The following is a 15,473-nucleotide window of genomic DNA, read 5'->3' as shown; positions in this document are numbered from 1 at the left end:
AAAAAAAATTATTAGTTTTGGAGCATATAGATATCTATTTAATCTCTAAATGGCAGAAAATTTGACTTTCAAGAATTGATAAAGAAGCAACAGTTGATTAGCTACACAAAACTATATGCTATAAAAGAACACAATGAAACGTGGAATCCTCACAGGATTCCAACATATTCTATCAAAAAATGGATATACAAAAACACTATTTATAAATTTTTAAGGAATATCCTAATTAACTGTACAAGATCTTCAACAGTGATGCACAGGTTTTTCAAGCCATGCTGGTGGGTATGCTGAACTTTCTATCTGCCAACAAAACTGCTAGCCTCACGTAAATTTTGCCTGTAATTGATTCACAAAAATAATATAGTTGATGCAGCTGAATGACGAAAATACTAAATTCTTCTCTTTCCACGTCTACCAGTGTCTATGTCAACTAGTCTTGATGACGATGGTGCAGGTGCCGGTGCTTGCAGACCAACAGATTCCGGGATGTCAAGATTGACCCCCATAGATGGACCTGCCATTGCACGCTTGATGTCCAACTCATTGAATTGATGAACTTCAACTCTTGCTTTGTCAACCTGTTAATCAAGCATTCAGATTAGTGAACTAAAGAAGTGACTAAGAATTCCAACAGATAATTCAAACTACAAGATGTCTCCATTACTATCTCGATATGATGAATGGATGCATGCGCATCTGCAAGTCTCTTTTGCAGTTCTTCTGTTCTTTTGGCTTGAAACTCAGAATTCTCCATTTCATTTCCCTTTTCTCCTAATTCCTGATATAAACCTGAAAGGATCAGAAGGCATATATGTTTATTAGCGTATAGAGCTGAAAGTGATTCTTCACTGACTAGTAAAGAAAAGCGGGAATACAGATGAAAGAATATTATCATTGAAAAAGCAAAAGCAGGCAAATACAAAAGATATCATGGAACACACTAGCAAACATAATTCCAAACTAGTTTTTCTCAAAGACAGACAGAACATAGTTTTAGCATTCAAAAACTTCTGAAGGCTGAAGTGTGAGGCTAAGAAATACCGGTCAAGACAGAAAGCACCCAGATCTGAGTCGGGATATCATAAAGCTTTTTTGCCAAGGTCAACGATGATCTCAATATCTCCCTGGCCTGTACAGTATCATGTAATGCTAGTGCCAAACTGCCAAGGATTGTCAAATACTGAGAAACGAGTTGAAGATTCCCCAAATAACCATGTGTCAACTGCAATCCCCTTGCCAGGCGGTTCCTGCAACAAATTTGTATATTACTAGGTGGTTGGAGAAAGGTACATATCTGGGTGGAGACACAAGGCTAGATACATGAGAGATCTACTTTTGAGGATACTTAATTTGAAAATCGAAGGAATATCTGATTATACATGTATGTTGATTATTTTAAGAAACAAGAAAATATGGGATAGCTAGAAGGAAGTATTCCAATTGTTCTACAATATCTGGTTTTGCAACAAGCATAAGACATGGCACTTTGTCTTTATTGTTAGTATACCCTTTTCATGCTCGTGGACTCTGTATTTTCTTCCTTATTTCTCTATGTCCATGAAATACTCTGGAAGGCTTTATAATTGTCTTTCAAGACATTGTTATGATCTTGCATTGCTATGAAAGTTGTAACTCAATTAACCTGAAAACTAAAGAAATGATGTCTTAAAAATCAAAGAATGAAATTCATATAAAGATAGATTACAAAGCATATCAACTCATGACTCACTCAAAAAGTTCATACATTTGTAGCTGAACTCAATCCCAATTCTGCAGAAAATCTCTTTGCATAAATTTCAATCCTATTCTTTATACTTTTCAACAAAGAGAATTACCTCAACACGCACAAAAAAACCTCATGGGGTCAAAATTACCAAAGACTTACCTTGCTTCCTGCAGATCCTGCTGCTTCATCAATAAAAGGCCATAAGCAAAAAGGACACCCGTTTTCTCTCTAACTCCAACAAAAGAATCCATTACTCCATAAACTGGTCCAATCAAATCAAGAGCCTGCAGAAAAACTAATACTAAGTTATAATAATATATTGCACATGGGATTAAATTAATTCAAGTAACAATATTTAATGCCAAATGAAATTGCAGTCAGAGGCACTACTCCACCTGTGAAGAAGATTCTGCATCACCAATGCAGATGTAAGAGACAGCTGCATACACTTGGCACATAGCTTGCATTGATTTACTCTCTGTAAGCTGCACAAAACATGCATTCACTTTTGGATTAACATGAAGTCATCCCTATCTACAAATTTTAGCAAGCTCCATACGGTAGACCATAAATATGCCACCTATCAAGTGAAATCCACCTATGGATCTATCAAAATTACCCAAATTACAGAAGACGCATCTGGCTCACTAAAACTATATCACTTCTATGTTATACACATATATAATATATACCTTGGCTGCTTCAATATAATGGAAAGTAGCTTCATCATAACAGCCAACAGAATGAGCATACTGCCCCCGTAGCATCTCAATGATGCACTCACAAGCCTGTAATATAGTTGGAAACCGCATGAACAAAGTTTTCATCTGTACCAAAGCCTGAAAAATTTGCAAACGATATCATTAATATTTCCACTCAAAACTGGTAAAAACCCAATTTATAAGTTCAATAGCATATTGGGCAAACATATCATGAATCATAAAGCATATTACTGAATCGTGAATCGTAAAACACAGGGAGCATGACAGGAAGATTCCGAAAAAATCAATTAATTCAAGTTAGGTCTTAAGTGCCAAATTTCAGGATTTTGCAACTCAATCTCTCAATTTTGTAGCTCCATTGTGATGAATTTGCAACTTATATTCCAAATTTTAACAGAAAAAATAAATTTTTTTTATTCTTCAGCCATGTTAAAATTTGAAAAGTAAGTTGCAAATTCATTACAACGCAATTGTAAAATTAAGAGATTGAGTTGCAAATTTTTGGAGTTTTGCACTTGGGATCTAACTTGAATTAATTAGTCCTTTTGGGACCTCTTTGTCATTTTCCCTAAAAACATATCAGATCACAAAGCTGGTGGGAGCCTACCTTATAAATCCAATAGCGTATCAGTCAAACATATGGCAAATCATAAAGCATCTTATTGAATCATGAATTGTAAAACATATCAAAATATAATATTCAGTAATATGAGAAAAATAACATGAAATACAAAGTGTGACGTGTGTGTGTCTTTATAATCTGCACAGTTCTCAAGATAGCTAACCCAAGATCAAGAAAAGTACTTAAACATATAGATAAGCTATCAGACGATTTTGTAAGTAATTAATTCTAGAAATAATATCTAGTAATATCCTTGTTTACTTTCATCATATAAAGACACAAACAACACTTAACAACAATACAATACTGTCATGCCAACTCATTGTCCACGTGCATTTTTGAACTACAAACTTACGCTATTCAGGTATATTGGCTTGAATCACACCATTGATGGTCAATTCAGTTACCAATCCACACCAATGCTCATTTTGAATCAAACTCAAGTTGTGAATATAATTTTCATTACTATGTGCAATAGCACAAGATAGATATCACTAGAAGAAACCCAGCTAATATGTTGAATTATTAATTTATTCATAATTTTGTGAAATAAAATCAAGCCATCATGGCTATCATCCTAACAGTTAACAAAACATGGAAAACCAAAGACTAACACAAACCTCCTGTGCTTCAACAAATTCAGCTCGAGTGAGCTCTACAGCCACTTTGTTTTCAAGAAACTGCATCAATAGCATTAAATACACTCCAGCCATCCAGATGGCAGAATGTTGCAAGTCCACTTCTGCTAAAAAATGAAAACACAAGAAGATTTCTTATGGGGCCGTAGCTTGCATGAACATCTTGCAAACGCAAAAGGATAATGAATCTCACCTCTTGTAGCATCAGTTATTCCTAGCTTTACTAACTCATCTGCAAGTAACCATTCACTCATCAATTATATTTTAGAGAACTAATTGCTAAAACAAATCATGCTTACTACTTGACGATTTGATCACTTATTGCTTCCCTAGTTTATTTGACATAAATGACCTGGAAAATGGAAAAGATTTTTGGCAGGAATGATTTAATGGGAATAAAAGCCAATACCAATGTTATGCGGAAATTCTAATGAAAAGGACATGGCACACCCAACATCAAAATTCACCAGATGTGTTTTTGGACAGCTTGTTCACTTGAATTTTTATTCTCATCATGCCCACATCAAGCCTTAAGTATTTTGGATTTCTAACCAGAAGTAGTGTGCCTGCCTTCTAATGGTTTTCTGTTAAAGGCTATGAAATAAATTAAGAACGAATCAACCAAAAAAACAACAAAAAAACACAAAAGTGGCTCAATCCAGTAAGAGAACCTTGAATTATAGAGATTCCAGACTGTATACGCTTTCCACACTCTTTAAAAAGTCCTTTCGGTCGTCCAAATATAACTGCCATAAGATCAACTAGTGCATAGACAGCACTTTTAGGAAGCCATTCACCATCAATGGGAGGAGGTGCCAGCTGAAGCTTATCTCCCAGTGTCCTTCTAACATTTCCAAAGTATACTGGTTCAAGAGACTCTCGCCCAGTCAAACTCAATCCATTCATGCTCCTCAGCTTCTCCTCAATCAGTGCTTGTTTTTCAGATAGTGCTGCCCTTTCTCGGTAGTGAAGATCAGACCGGGAGAGACTTTGATTTAAGGCATTCAGCTCCTTCATCAGCTCTTGCATATGCTGTGTTTGCTGCATATCAGATTTCATGGCAGCATCCAATTTGTCTACATGGGGTGCAGCATTCTTGTAATCACATAACCTCAATCGATAGAATATATGAAGCAATTCGCTGTAAAAGAGTAGGCCAATGCATTGTTTTCTCTGACAAGTGCAAACAAACAAGGAACATATAAGAAATCAGACTAGATCTAAAGAAAAAAAGGCATCAGTTAGATGCCGCCTAAACGTAACAAAGAGTGTATATTGTATAAACTAAAAGGCAATAAGCTAGGTAATCTGCACTTACTTTATTGGACTCAATGGACTCCCAAATCTCGTTGCATTTATTAACAGCTTGCTCAACCAATTTGTCATCATCCCATTGCATGAGGTGAACATGCAATATAGAAGTGGCAAAAAACATCTGGTACATAGGAATCATGAAGGCAATTTTCAGTACAAGATGGGAAGGTGGGAAACTACTAGAGAATTTTATATCACAGTAATAAAAGTTAAAAGAGGACATGTCCCTTCTTATAACCTTCGATCACAAACCTGCAACTCTGGGTAACCTATTTCTGTAGCACAAGCATACCCACACTCTAAGGCAGAGATTGAACCTCGGTAATCTCCTTCAATTATCAAAGCATTAGCAAGCTGTGAATTGAAGTTGCAAGACCAAAGCTTCATTGATATCCTGCAAGAAAATATACTAGAAATTATGATTGTGTAATGGTAGCTGCAATAGTTGATGCAAAGTAACGCACGACAGAAATTACAGTTTTATTCAGAACTCATTATGAAGAAAATATAAAGTAAATCATTAACCATGTTGCTTATCCAAGATATCCTAAGCAAAAATTTCCAGTGGCTTATCAAATATTGAACACCTTTGACATTAATCAGAGACACATTCCGATGAAGAAAAGAAACACAAAATTCAAACTAATGCATAATGCATAATATGTATATGGGGCATGTGACAGAACTAGTAAGTAGATATGAGTAAAATATTAAATTTTGGGGAAAAAGAGCAAGAATGATTCTAAAATTTGTGCAAATGAAAATCCATTTCAGAAAAAATTTTAATAAAGAAGGGTTGAAACGCTTAGCCATCAGTCCAATTACTTGCGAACATTGTTTCAACATTTATAACAATTTGTCATCCGACTTTCAACACCAAGTAAACAAGAGATTTGATAAACAAGATGAAAGATAAAAATTATCAAAGGCAATTATTAGACCCCAGACAATAAATCAAAACAAAGATCCAATTGGGTCTGATGTTCCAACAGTTACAGAAATACTTCAATTGGATCTTGCTTTGTTGCAGTGTCCATTATGTTTCCAGACTCATGACTAATAAACTCTTCCAACATATTTTAAAATAACAAATTCAAACAATTGTAAAATAACAAGCAAAGGTATGCATACTCATATCCAGCAGATGCAGTAAGTTCTAGGCCTTTTTGTAATATCTGTTTTTGAGGTAGAATAGCTCCAACAAGGTGATAGCACTGGCTAAGTAAGCTATATGCTCTGCACTTCAATTCGAAGCAAGATGGTATTGACTTCAAAAGCAGTTGCTGAAACAACCAAGAGAGATAATGTCATTCCAAAAAATACACGGTCAGCCATATGAATATGCTCATCTGTTCAGAACTAATAAAATGCTAATGACTTCAGGAAATTAGTGTTAGCTTACAAGTCAATCTCACAGGCCTTAGAATCTAAGTGAATGCCTAAGCATGAAGTCCCTTCCAAGTTCTAACTAATTAAGTTCTAGGTATTAAGTAAGAGCTTATTAGATGCTGTACAGATTACAACGGTAAAAGATGCATGCCAAAGTGATAAAAGAAACTGAAGCAAGAATAAAAAATATTATGATATAAAAAATAAAGGGAGAATGACGAGTAAGGACCGTGCAAGAACATTAATACCAAATTAAGAACTTTAATGTTGAAACATGGTAGAACGAGTACTGAAATTTGGGAACGTCAGTGTTGAAAAATCCTAGTTTAATATTAATGTTCTTACAAAGTCTTTATTTTTCATTCTCCCTATAAAGGCTAAAATATACACAAGTCTCTTAAACTTGGGGTTATATGAAAGAACTCCCCTAATATTTAAAACTCAGCAAAAAACTTTCTCATCCTTTTATTTGGTGGCATAAAACCCCCTTCTACTAACTGAAGGGTTAAATCATTAGCGGAAGTTGCCACATCATGCATATTTAACTTAGTGAAGTGTTATTTGACATGGCTTTGAGGTCATTTATGGCATTGCATGAAAACAAATAAAGCCCCCTTTAATTCAACACTTAATGTTTTCATCCATCCCGGCAAAATTCATCCCATCATTTTTCTTACGTTGCTTTACATCCATCAATGTCACGATAGTCAAACTCCATTTTTTTTCATAACACTAAAAGAGGTTGAAATCTTCTAGTTAATTAATTTACTTTCTTTTCTCTATATTGGTCTTTGTTTGGCTACTCATCACTCTCATTTAACTCAAACATAGAAGGAAAAGGGTATTTGAACAAAAAGAAAAGAGAGAGAAAGCTTTCGACGCAGTAAAATCTTCCGCAGAGAATTTCTTCTAGGAAAAAAAGTCAGATCCCAATTCTTAATACCCAGCCTTATACCAAGCCAATTATCGCCATCAATTTTTGAGTTGCAATCAAACTCTCCAGCCCAAACTTCACATGTGCTCCCACAACCGTATTCACCATCTCATCATTAGGGTTAGGGTGCATCACATGTCTAAAATAGTAAAATAATAAAATGCTCTAACGTTTTGAAGGGAAATTATTGTCCCAAAATAATACAAGTGCTCTTGAAGCCACATCATACATGACACTTCACCAAGTTATATCTCATGTGGCAGTTCCCATTAATGATTTAACGGTTTTTCTAGTAGAAGGAGGTTTTCCACTTAAAAAAAAAAAAGTTCAAGGGATTTTTTTTTTTTTTAAAGGTTACAAGGTTAGGGAAGTCATTTGCATATGACCTAAAGTTCAGGGGAATGGGGAAGGGAGAGAGAGGAGGAATCTCCCAATTTGGGAGGAGGGTTAAAATTTTCCCTCCCCTCCATTTTTTCCATCCAAACAATTAAAGCTCCCCTCCCTTCCCCTCCAACCAAACACACCCTAGGGCTAGCTGAACTTCTAAGGTTTAGTACAGTTTCCTATTTTACCTTATTACTATTTTTAGTTTTTGGTGTTTTTCTTGCAAGATGAACCTTATCTTGTTGCTTGTAAACACAAAGGCACCTAAGGCGCCAATCTGGAATGACAGAAAAGGTGCTCACTTTAGGGTCCCTAGTTGAAGGCAGCGCCTATCACATAGTGAAAGGCGCTTACCATGAATAATGCCTTGCTTGTGGTAAGATGAGCGCCTTTGACATCACTGCCTATTGGAACCAGTATTCTGTCCATTGCTTGGTTCAGAAAGGGAAATTATTCAACTCTATCCAGTGTAGATTGAAAAAATGGACAATGCTTGCTGGATATAAATGCTCCTAGATCCGAAAACAAGATAAATATTTGAAGTAAATCAATCAAGACAATTATAGCCTCGAGGAAATGCATGTGTAGATTCCCAAAAAAATAAAGGAAAATGATTGCTGCCTACAAATTCTCTCTAGATGAGGCTGCCAAAGAGACACCTTTACAATTATCTATAAGTTTAAACGATAAACGAATCAATTCCGGGTGTCTGGTTCCAATGCCACAACATTTAAAAGAAAAATGAAGAAAAAAATAAACAGGACAAAATTGTTGCATTGATTTTCCCAATATGTTAATCAGTTTGTGCTGCTCATGTATCGGTTGGTTTTGCAATCACCTTAAAGGCTAATCAATGTGCTGAGAGTTCATAATTTGACTAATTGAGCTCGTACGCGAAGGCGCGACAAGACCAATAATTAACAAAGACAAATCACCAAAAATGAGTAGCAAAAAAACATGCCCCAACAAAAATTAGCAGCGAAAACTTCGAAAACAAGATATACAAATCAAGTCGAACCAAGGGGGAAAAAAACACTCACAGAACGCTCGAGGTGAGCCTTGGCGTGATTAACATTGTTGGAGTGCTTGAGAAGGAGAGTAGCGATGCGGAGGCGAGTCTTGACCTCGACAATTGGGAAGAAGGAGACTTGGCTCTGACAAATAGCTTCAAGGCACTTCACTGCCTTCTCAATTTCTCCTTTGTTTTCATGGTAGTCAGCAAGACCCCACAGTCCCTCGGCCACAGCCTCCATCTTCTTCGTCGTCGTCTTCTGCTGCTGATGTTTTAAATTTCAATCACTCAGTTTCATTTAGCAACGGACGTACAGTGAATTCAGTTCACCTGCTTCATATCCGTCCCTCTAATTCCGTCATTACAAGACAAAGACCGGAAGAAACGAAGAACTTCACAGGTCTCTCTCCTTCTTCTTCTTCTTCTTCTTTTTTCTTTATTTGTCTGGTTTTACATTCTTATCCCTGCTGGTCAATTAACTTCCTTGGATAGTCAATCATTTACTTAAAAATATTATCTCCCGTCTCAAATTATAAAATATTTTTAAATAAAATTTTATATACTAATAAAATTTATTAAATATAATTTATAATCTTATTTTTTAAGATAAAAATATAAATTTTTAAAAATACTCTTAATTTAATACTCATTTAATAAAAGAACATTGAAGAAAGAAAATATATTGTAAGGATAATATTGAAAAAGTATTATTAATAAAACTTTATTTTTATCAAAGTGTCTTATATTTTAGGACACTGAATCTTTCTTAAAAAATATTTTATAATTTGAGGTGGAGAGAGTAGTATATCATTTTATTATATTTAGAGAGAATATTATAGATAAGAATCCTGATATTCTGTGATGACATACCATTTCAGGACTAAGCAACTAAATTTTGTAACTGAATTATAAAATAATAATAGTAATAATATAAGATCCTAATGAATGTCTCTATATCATCAAAGATCCTTCCAAAAAATAATTAATTTCTAATTTAAATTTTAAAAATTAACAATTTGGCCTCATAATTTAACTACAATTTAATTTGGTCCCCATAGTTTAAAAAGTGAGGAAATTATACTTCTTAAATGTCAATCATTTAAATTAGAGAAAATTAATTTGAAAGTTTTATAGTTTCTCTTAGTTTTCAATACGGCCTTAAGGTTTTTTTTTTTATACACATTGAACCAAGTTTATATTGTTAGATTCGTTATCGTTAGTCTTTCTTTTTAAAATCATTAAATAGAAACAAACGGTATTAGGAAATTCATTAATGCTATATTTAGATACATATGGATTTAGATTTAAATTTAGATTTAAACCAAATTCATTGTTTGGGTAATTAAAAATGTATGGATTTAGATTTAACTCAAATCCAAATTCAAGTTTTACTTTAATCTCTTTGTAATTTGAAATCCTTTCTAAACCTCTATTATTTCAAATCTTAATTCAATTTTTTTTGTAATTTGATCCAAATCCACTAAGGCTTGATTAGCTCACCAGTGATAATTGAACCGAACCACCAAAGCTGACAGAACCAAGCCACCACCGTTGATTGGGATTGGATTGTTGTAACCAATCTGGACTGCACCGCCGACGCCAACCGAGACCTGATGGCCAACTTTTGTTAGGATTGAACCGCCCTCGTTGGTAGGGACAATTCAGGCCAAACGGCTGACTTCTACTTGGATTTGACTGACGACGACTATCAATAAGACGGCTGACTTCCATCAGTACCATACTGATGGTGATGACTAAAACCGAATGGCCGACTTCCATAAGCATCCACACGAATCGGACTCATGGTAAGGATTGGGATAGGATGGCCAACTTTCACAAGGATCGGACCAACGGTAACGACTGGGATAGGATGATGAACTTCTATTGGGATCAAGTAGCCTATGCTGATAGGGATCGAATGACCTCTTGCTATCAGGATTAGACCACTTGCGCTAACTATGACCAAATTGTTAGCAATCTAATCCCATTCGAAGTTGACAATTCGGTCCCAATCAAAGTCATCGACCTAGTCATGATGGGATTCGGTTATTTGATCTTAGTTGCAGGCACAATCCCGGTCGGTAATGTAGATCTAGTCCCAGTGACCTCTCGATTGAAGTCAATCATTCGTCCCTATCACCTCCCTGTTGGAGTCAATCGTCTCGTCAATCCGGTCTAAGTGAAAGTCAGCCGTCCTATCCCGATCATTGTCATCAGTCTAGTCTAGATATAAGTCAACAGACTCATCCTGGTTGTCATTAACCATCTAGTCTTAGTGGAAGTCAGTCATTTGTTCCCAATCATCGCCAATGCTACAGTACCAGTCGTCGTTGACGGTTTGGTCCCAATGAAAGTTGGTCATATAGATCGCCAACTTTTGCTAAGAATGAGCTGCCAACATCATCCAAGTTTCTTCTAAATTTAAATATAGAATTTAAAATTTAAAATTTTATTTTCGATCCAAACAAAAGATTTTAATATTATAATTTAAAATTTTTTATATAATTCAAATAAAGAAATTAGAATCTAAGAATTTCAAAAGTAACATTTAAATATGAGATTTTAAATCTAAATTTTCAACTTAAATCTACTCATTTAAATATAACCTAAATATACTTATGTGACAGATAGTTAGATTATCTTGATAACTTGAACACTTACTCAAATTAAAAGTACCACATAGCCAAAAAAAAAAAAGTTGAAGGAGGTGGATTCAAAATCATCCAATTGCAGTCATCACGTGGTGGAGGCTTTATGTTCTTGGAGACACAAGGTTGAGAAAGAGAAGACAAGATGAGGTGAGGCTTTTGTAGTCAGATAAATAGAGAACTCGACAATCCCATATTCTTTTGTACAATTGTTTCATAGCATTTTAGTCTAAATAAAGAAAGAAAAGCAGTCATTGAAAGACATTGAAGACTTCATAGAATGTTGAAGCAAAGATTGCAACAAACTTGATGGTTTGATGTGACAAACCCGTCATTTCATACATAGTATATATGTGAATCTACATGGGGCAAATAAGGGTTCTTGACCCCTATAGATCACATAGCCTTTAGTAAAAATTTTAATTCGTCTTTGTAAAATAGTTTAAAGTAGATTTTGGCCTCCCTTCTCATTTTATTTTTAGTTCAGCTTCCCAACCATGAAACGCTAGATCTATCCCTATATGTGAAGTAGAGGAAGGAGGAGAAGCTGTTGAAGGACTATGAAAACTTAACAGTATTCTCAATGCATTCAAAACAAAACTCATCAAAGCGTACAGGTATGTATGCACGTTTGGTTTGATTCCATATAATTCTAATGCATTTTGATAATTTACAGTATTTAGTTAGCACAACGACGTATTGATAATTCATGGAGTTTAGTAAATATAGCGAGATAATCCAACGTAATTCTTATTATAACACTCCCTTTATTCTAAATTATAAAACTCTTTTAAGAAGATTTAGAGTCCCATAATATAAGATACTTTGACAAAAATAAGATTTTATTAATGATATTTTTTCAATATTACCTTTATCATATATTCTTTTTCTTCAATATTTTTTTTATCAATGGAGTATTAAATGAAAGACATTTTTAAAAATTTATATTTTTATCTTTAAAAAGTAAGGTTGTAAAGTGTATTTAATAAATTTTATTGTTATGTGAGATTTTGTCTAAAAATGTCTTATAATTTAGAATGGAAGGAGTAACATGTTACAATAAATCAAGCAATCTCATTGCATAGTTTTAGATGTGTAATTAATTTAACCGTCATGAATTAATTTGAAGACATTACTACCTTCCAATCTCTATAAATCAATGTCTAGGCATCTATACCCTCCATGAATCAAATTTCAATATCATCATTTATTTTTGGGTTAAAGGGCAAAAATGCACTAGAACTTTTTTTCCAAGGGCACCTAGCATCCTTAATTTTTTTTGGAGCATTTTTGCCCTAAATTTTTGAAAAAGAGAGCATTTTTACTCCATCATTAAAAATCATAAATATTGACTATTAACTGAAGTTTGACCAACGGTTAAATGACATATTTGTTCTGAAACTTTTTCTCTAGGAATGTTGGGTACCTTAAACTTTTATTTGAAACTCATTTACCTTGGAACTTTTAAAAATGGAGAACTTTTGCCCTGCCATTAATATTGACCATTACTTTGACTTTAATTGTCACGTGAAGCCACTAGCATTTTTAAAAAATTCACCTAGATATCAAGAACACCTCCATTAACATCAATAACAACGACAAAAACAACTCCATGAATGGCAAGCAGTTTCAAATCATTTGAACCCATACCTATACTTAGAAACAATCAACTATCCATTGAGTTAATCCATATGAACTTGATCATGTAGAAGCTCTCTTATTCTATATTCAATAATTCCATTATCTCATTCAACTATGATGACTCCATGAACTCTGACCCTGACTTGAACACTTTTGAAGGCTTCATAATATCAAACTTGACCATGGCAGCGATAGTTAAAGCAACATCTTGGATGGTATGTAGGAAGCATGTGGCAAGTCGAAGGAGAACGATGGCAATCTAAGGAAAGTTAAGAATGGTGGACTTACCTTTGATAAACAGAGCGACGACGACATGGGTTTGAGCGGCCATTTTTGGGGAGTGAGCGTGCTAAGCCAGATGTGAGACCTCTTGCAAGGCTCGCAAATCTCAAACACTTTTTTTTTCTCAGCTTCGCATTTGGACTCTAATCCATGATAGTGTGAGAGCTTGCTAGTGGAAGAGGAGGAGGAGGAGGAGGAAGAGGACGATGAAGAAGAAGGGAGGACAAAAGTGCTCCATTTTTTAAAGTTTCGGGGCAAATAAGCTCCAAACAAAAGTTTAGAGTATCTAATGCCTCTGGATAAAAAGTTCCAAGGCAAATATACCATTTAACTTTTGATCAAATTTTAGTTAACGGTCAACATTTTTTATTTTTAATGATGGGGCAAAAATACTCTCTCTTTTTAAAGTTTAGGACAAAAATACTCCAAAAAAAAGTTGAAGGTGCCAAGTTTTGGTGGAAAAAAAATTTCAGGATATTTTTGCCTTTTAACCATTTATTTTTATTACTTTCTAAATAAACATATAAATTTCGTCCTATGAATCCTTAATGAAAACTAAGTAAATGCTCCCATTACATTCCTATTATTACTTTTCCCATGATTCTTTGAATCAAAGGAAAAAAACGAATAATACATTGGTTAAAAGAACACTCACGAGAGGAGAAAAATAACGGAAAAGAGAAAGCTTGAGGAGAAATAAAAAGATAATAAGAAAAAAATGATTGGAGAGAAAAAGAAGGTATGGGCTCTACATATTTTCTGTCTAAATTTTTTTAGAAAAAATTATATTATTATGATCTTCTCTCTATTTTTTTAAAGTATATAAATATATCTTTTATTTTTAAAACCTATATAAAAATCCATTGAAATCAAAAGTTAAATGATGCAAATCTTCCTTCTAATTTTCAGGTTTTCATTTAATAATTAATTATCTGTTAAATTACATCAAAATATCCTTCCTTAATATTTTTTTAAAAAAATTATTTAGACTATAACAATAAATTTAAATTTTAATTCGTAATTTTTATATTTTTAATTATATAAACTTATTTTCTTAAAATATTTTAAATTGTAAATATATAAGTTAGTTAAAATAAAATTTCAAAATGTATGTAAAAAATATTAATAAATTTAAAATTTAATATAATGAATAATAAATTAGTTAATAAAATTTATGTTTATTTTAATTTAAAGTTAATATTTTTAATATCATGGTTGATTATTTTAATTAGAGAGAATAAATAATTAGATTGTGAAAATAAAAGTAAATCATTTTAAAATTTTTAACATAATTTTAATTAATAAAATTGAATATTTTAAAATTTTTAATTTATTAATGATATTAAAAATTAGATTAAAATATAAATTTTAAAAATAAAAAAATATATAATTTTTCAGCAAAAAAATTATATAATTTTAACATGAAGAGAGGATACGTACTCAGGAATAGAGCTATCAACTAAGGCCGAGTCTGTTGGGCCAGCCCTTTTAAGCCTGAAAATAACTAGGACCGAGTCACTATTTTAGAATGAAAAATGGTAATTTAGGCTTAAAAGGGCCGGTCCTTTTAAGCCTAAAAATAAAAGGGCCAGCCCTTTTAAGCCCTTTTATTATTTTTTTAAAATTGTAATATAAAAAAGTAAAAGATTAAATATATAACTCAAAGAAATGAACATATTAAATGCATTCATCCATCCCTCATTTATTTGTTTAGATTTAGTTAATAATGTTAGCTAAGTCTAATTTTTATTGGCATTAACTTTGATATTACTATTTGATATTAGATCTAAATGTTTAAGTTTTCTTTATTGTTGTGGTGTAAATTGATTTAAATTTATTTTCTTAAACTTAATTTTATGTATAATAACTTTTTTATGATTATAAATATATTTTTTATAATTTTAAATTGAAAAAAATTTAAAAAAATAGGGTTGAGGCCCTGAGGGCTAGCCCTTTGGTCTTGAGGGCTAGAGTTGGGTTTTATAAAAGGAAACCCTAACATATAAGTGGGCTTATTAGAGTCAACCCGTTTAGATCCTGACCCTTCAAGGGCCGACCCAGCTAAAAGGCCGGCCCTAATTGACAGCTCTACTCAAGAGGAAAAAGCCTATTTCTAAAACCACCCCTCAATATAATTCTCTGGCTCTCCCATTGAACATCT

General features: G+C 33.3%; 1 protein-coding gene across 2 annotated transcripts; it reads right to left on the bottom strand.

The window, feature by feature from the left end:
• Positions 1-50: 50 nt before the first annotated feature.
• LOC129303267 (sister chromatid cohesion protein SCC4) lies at positions 51-9,172 on the bottom strand. Of its 2 annotated transcripts, none has more exons than XM_054942462.1 (13): positions 8,770-9,172; positions 6,154-6,305; positions 5,275-5,416; positions 5,027-5,143; positions 4,380-4,881; positions 3,902-3,940; positions 3,691-3,815; positions 2,419-2,565; positions 2,122-2,211; positions 1,886-2,010; positions 1,042-1,247; positions 665-789; positions 51-578 (listed from the first exon to the last, which is right to left on the bottom strand). In XM_054942462.1, exons 1-13 carry the CDS (start codon positions 8,980-8,982, stop codon positions 390-392), a joined length of 2,172 nt encoding a protein of 723 aa, XP_054798437.1. In that variant the 5' UTR covers positions 8,983-9,172; the 3' UTR covers positions 51-389. The 2 variants fall into 2 exon arrangements, with proteins under 2 accessions (XP_054798437.1, XP_054798438.1); XM_054942463.1 differs by having other exon boundaries at positions 3,691-3,812.
• Between the last annotated feature and the right edge of the window lie 6,301 nt (positions 9,173-15,473).

Source organism: Prosopis cineraria, unplaced genomic scaffold, assembly GCF_029017545.1.
Source record: "Prosopis cineraria cultivar Desert tree isolate PC_DT_omini unplaced genomic scaffold, ASM2901754v1 PC2, whole genome shotgun sequence".
NCBI lineage: Eukaryota > Viridiplantae > Streptophyta > Magnoliopsida > Fabales > Fabaceae > Prosopis > Prosopis cineraria.
This window is presented reverse-complemented; position numbering and strand designations above follow the sequence as displayed.

What these genes read in the sequence shown, in the direction of transcription:
- LOC129303267 (XM_054942462.1), bottom strand. Translation starts at nt 8,982, where the DNA reads ATGGAGGCTGTGGCCGAGGGACTGTGGGGTCTTGCTGACTACCATGAA. An exon ending in TAGGTTACCCAGAGTTGCAG is followed by an intron (nt 5,144 to 5,274) that starts GTTTGTGATCGA and finishes CCTATGTACCAG; the next exon opens with ATGTTTTTTGCCACTTCTAT. An exon ending in TGGAATCTCTATAATTCAAG is followed by an intron (nt 3,941 to 4,379) that starts GTTCTCTTACTG and finishes GGTTACTTGCAG; the next exon opens with ATGAGTTAGTAAAGCTAGGA.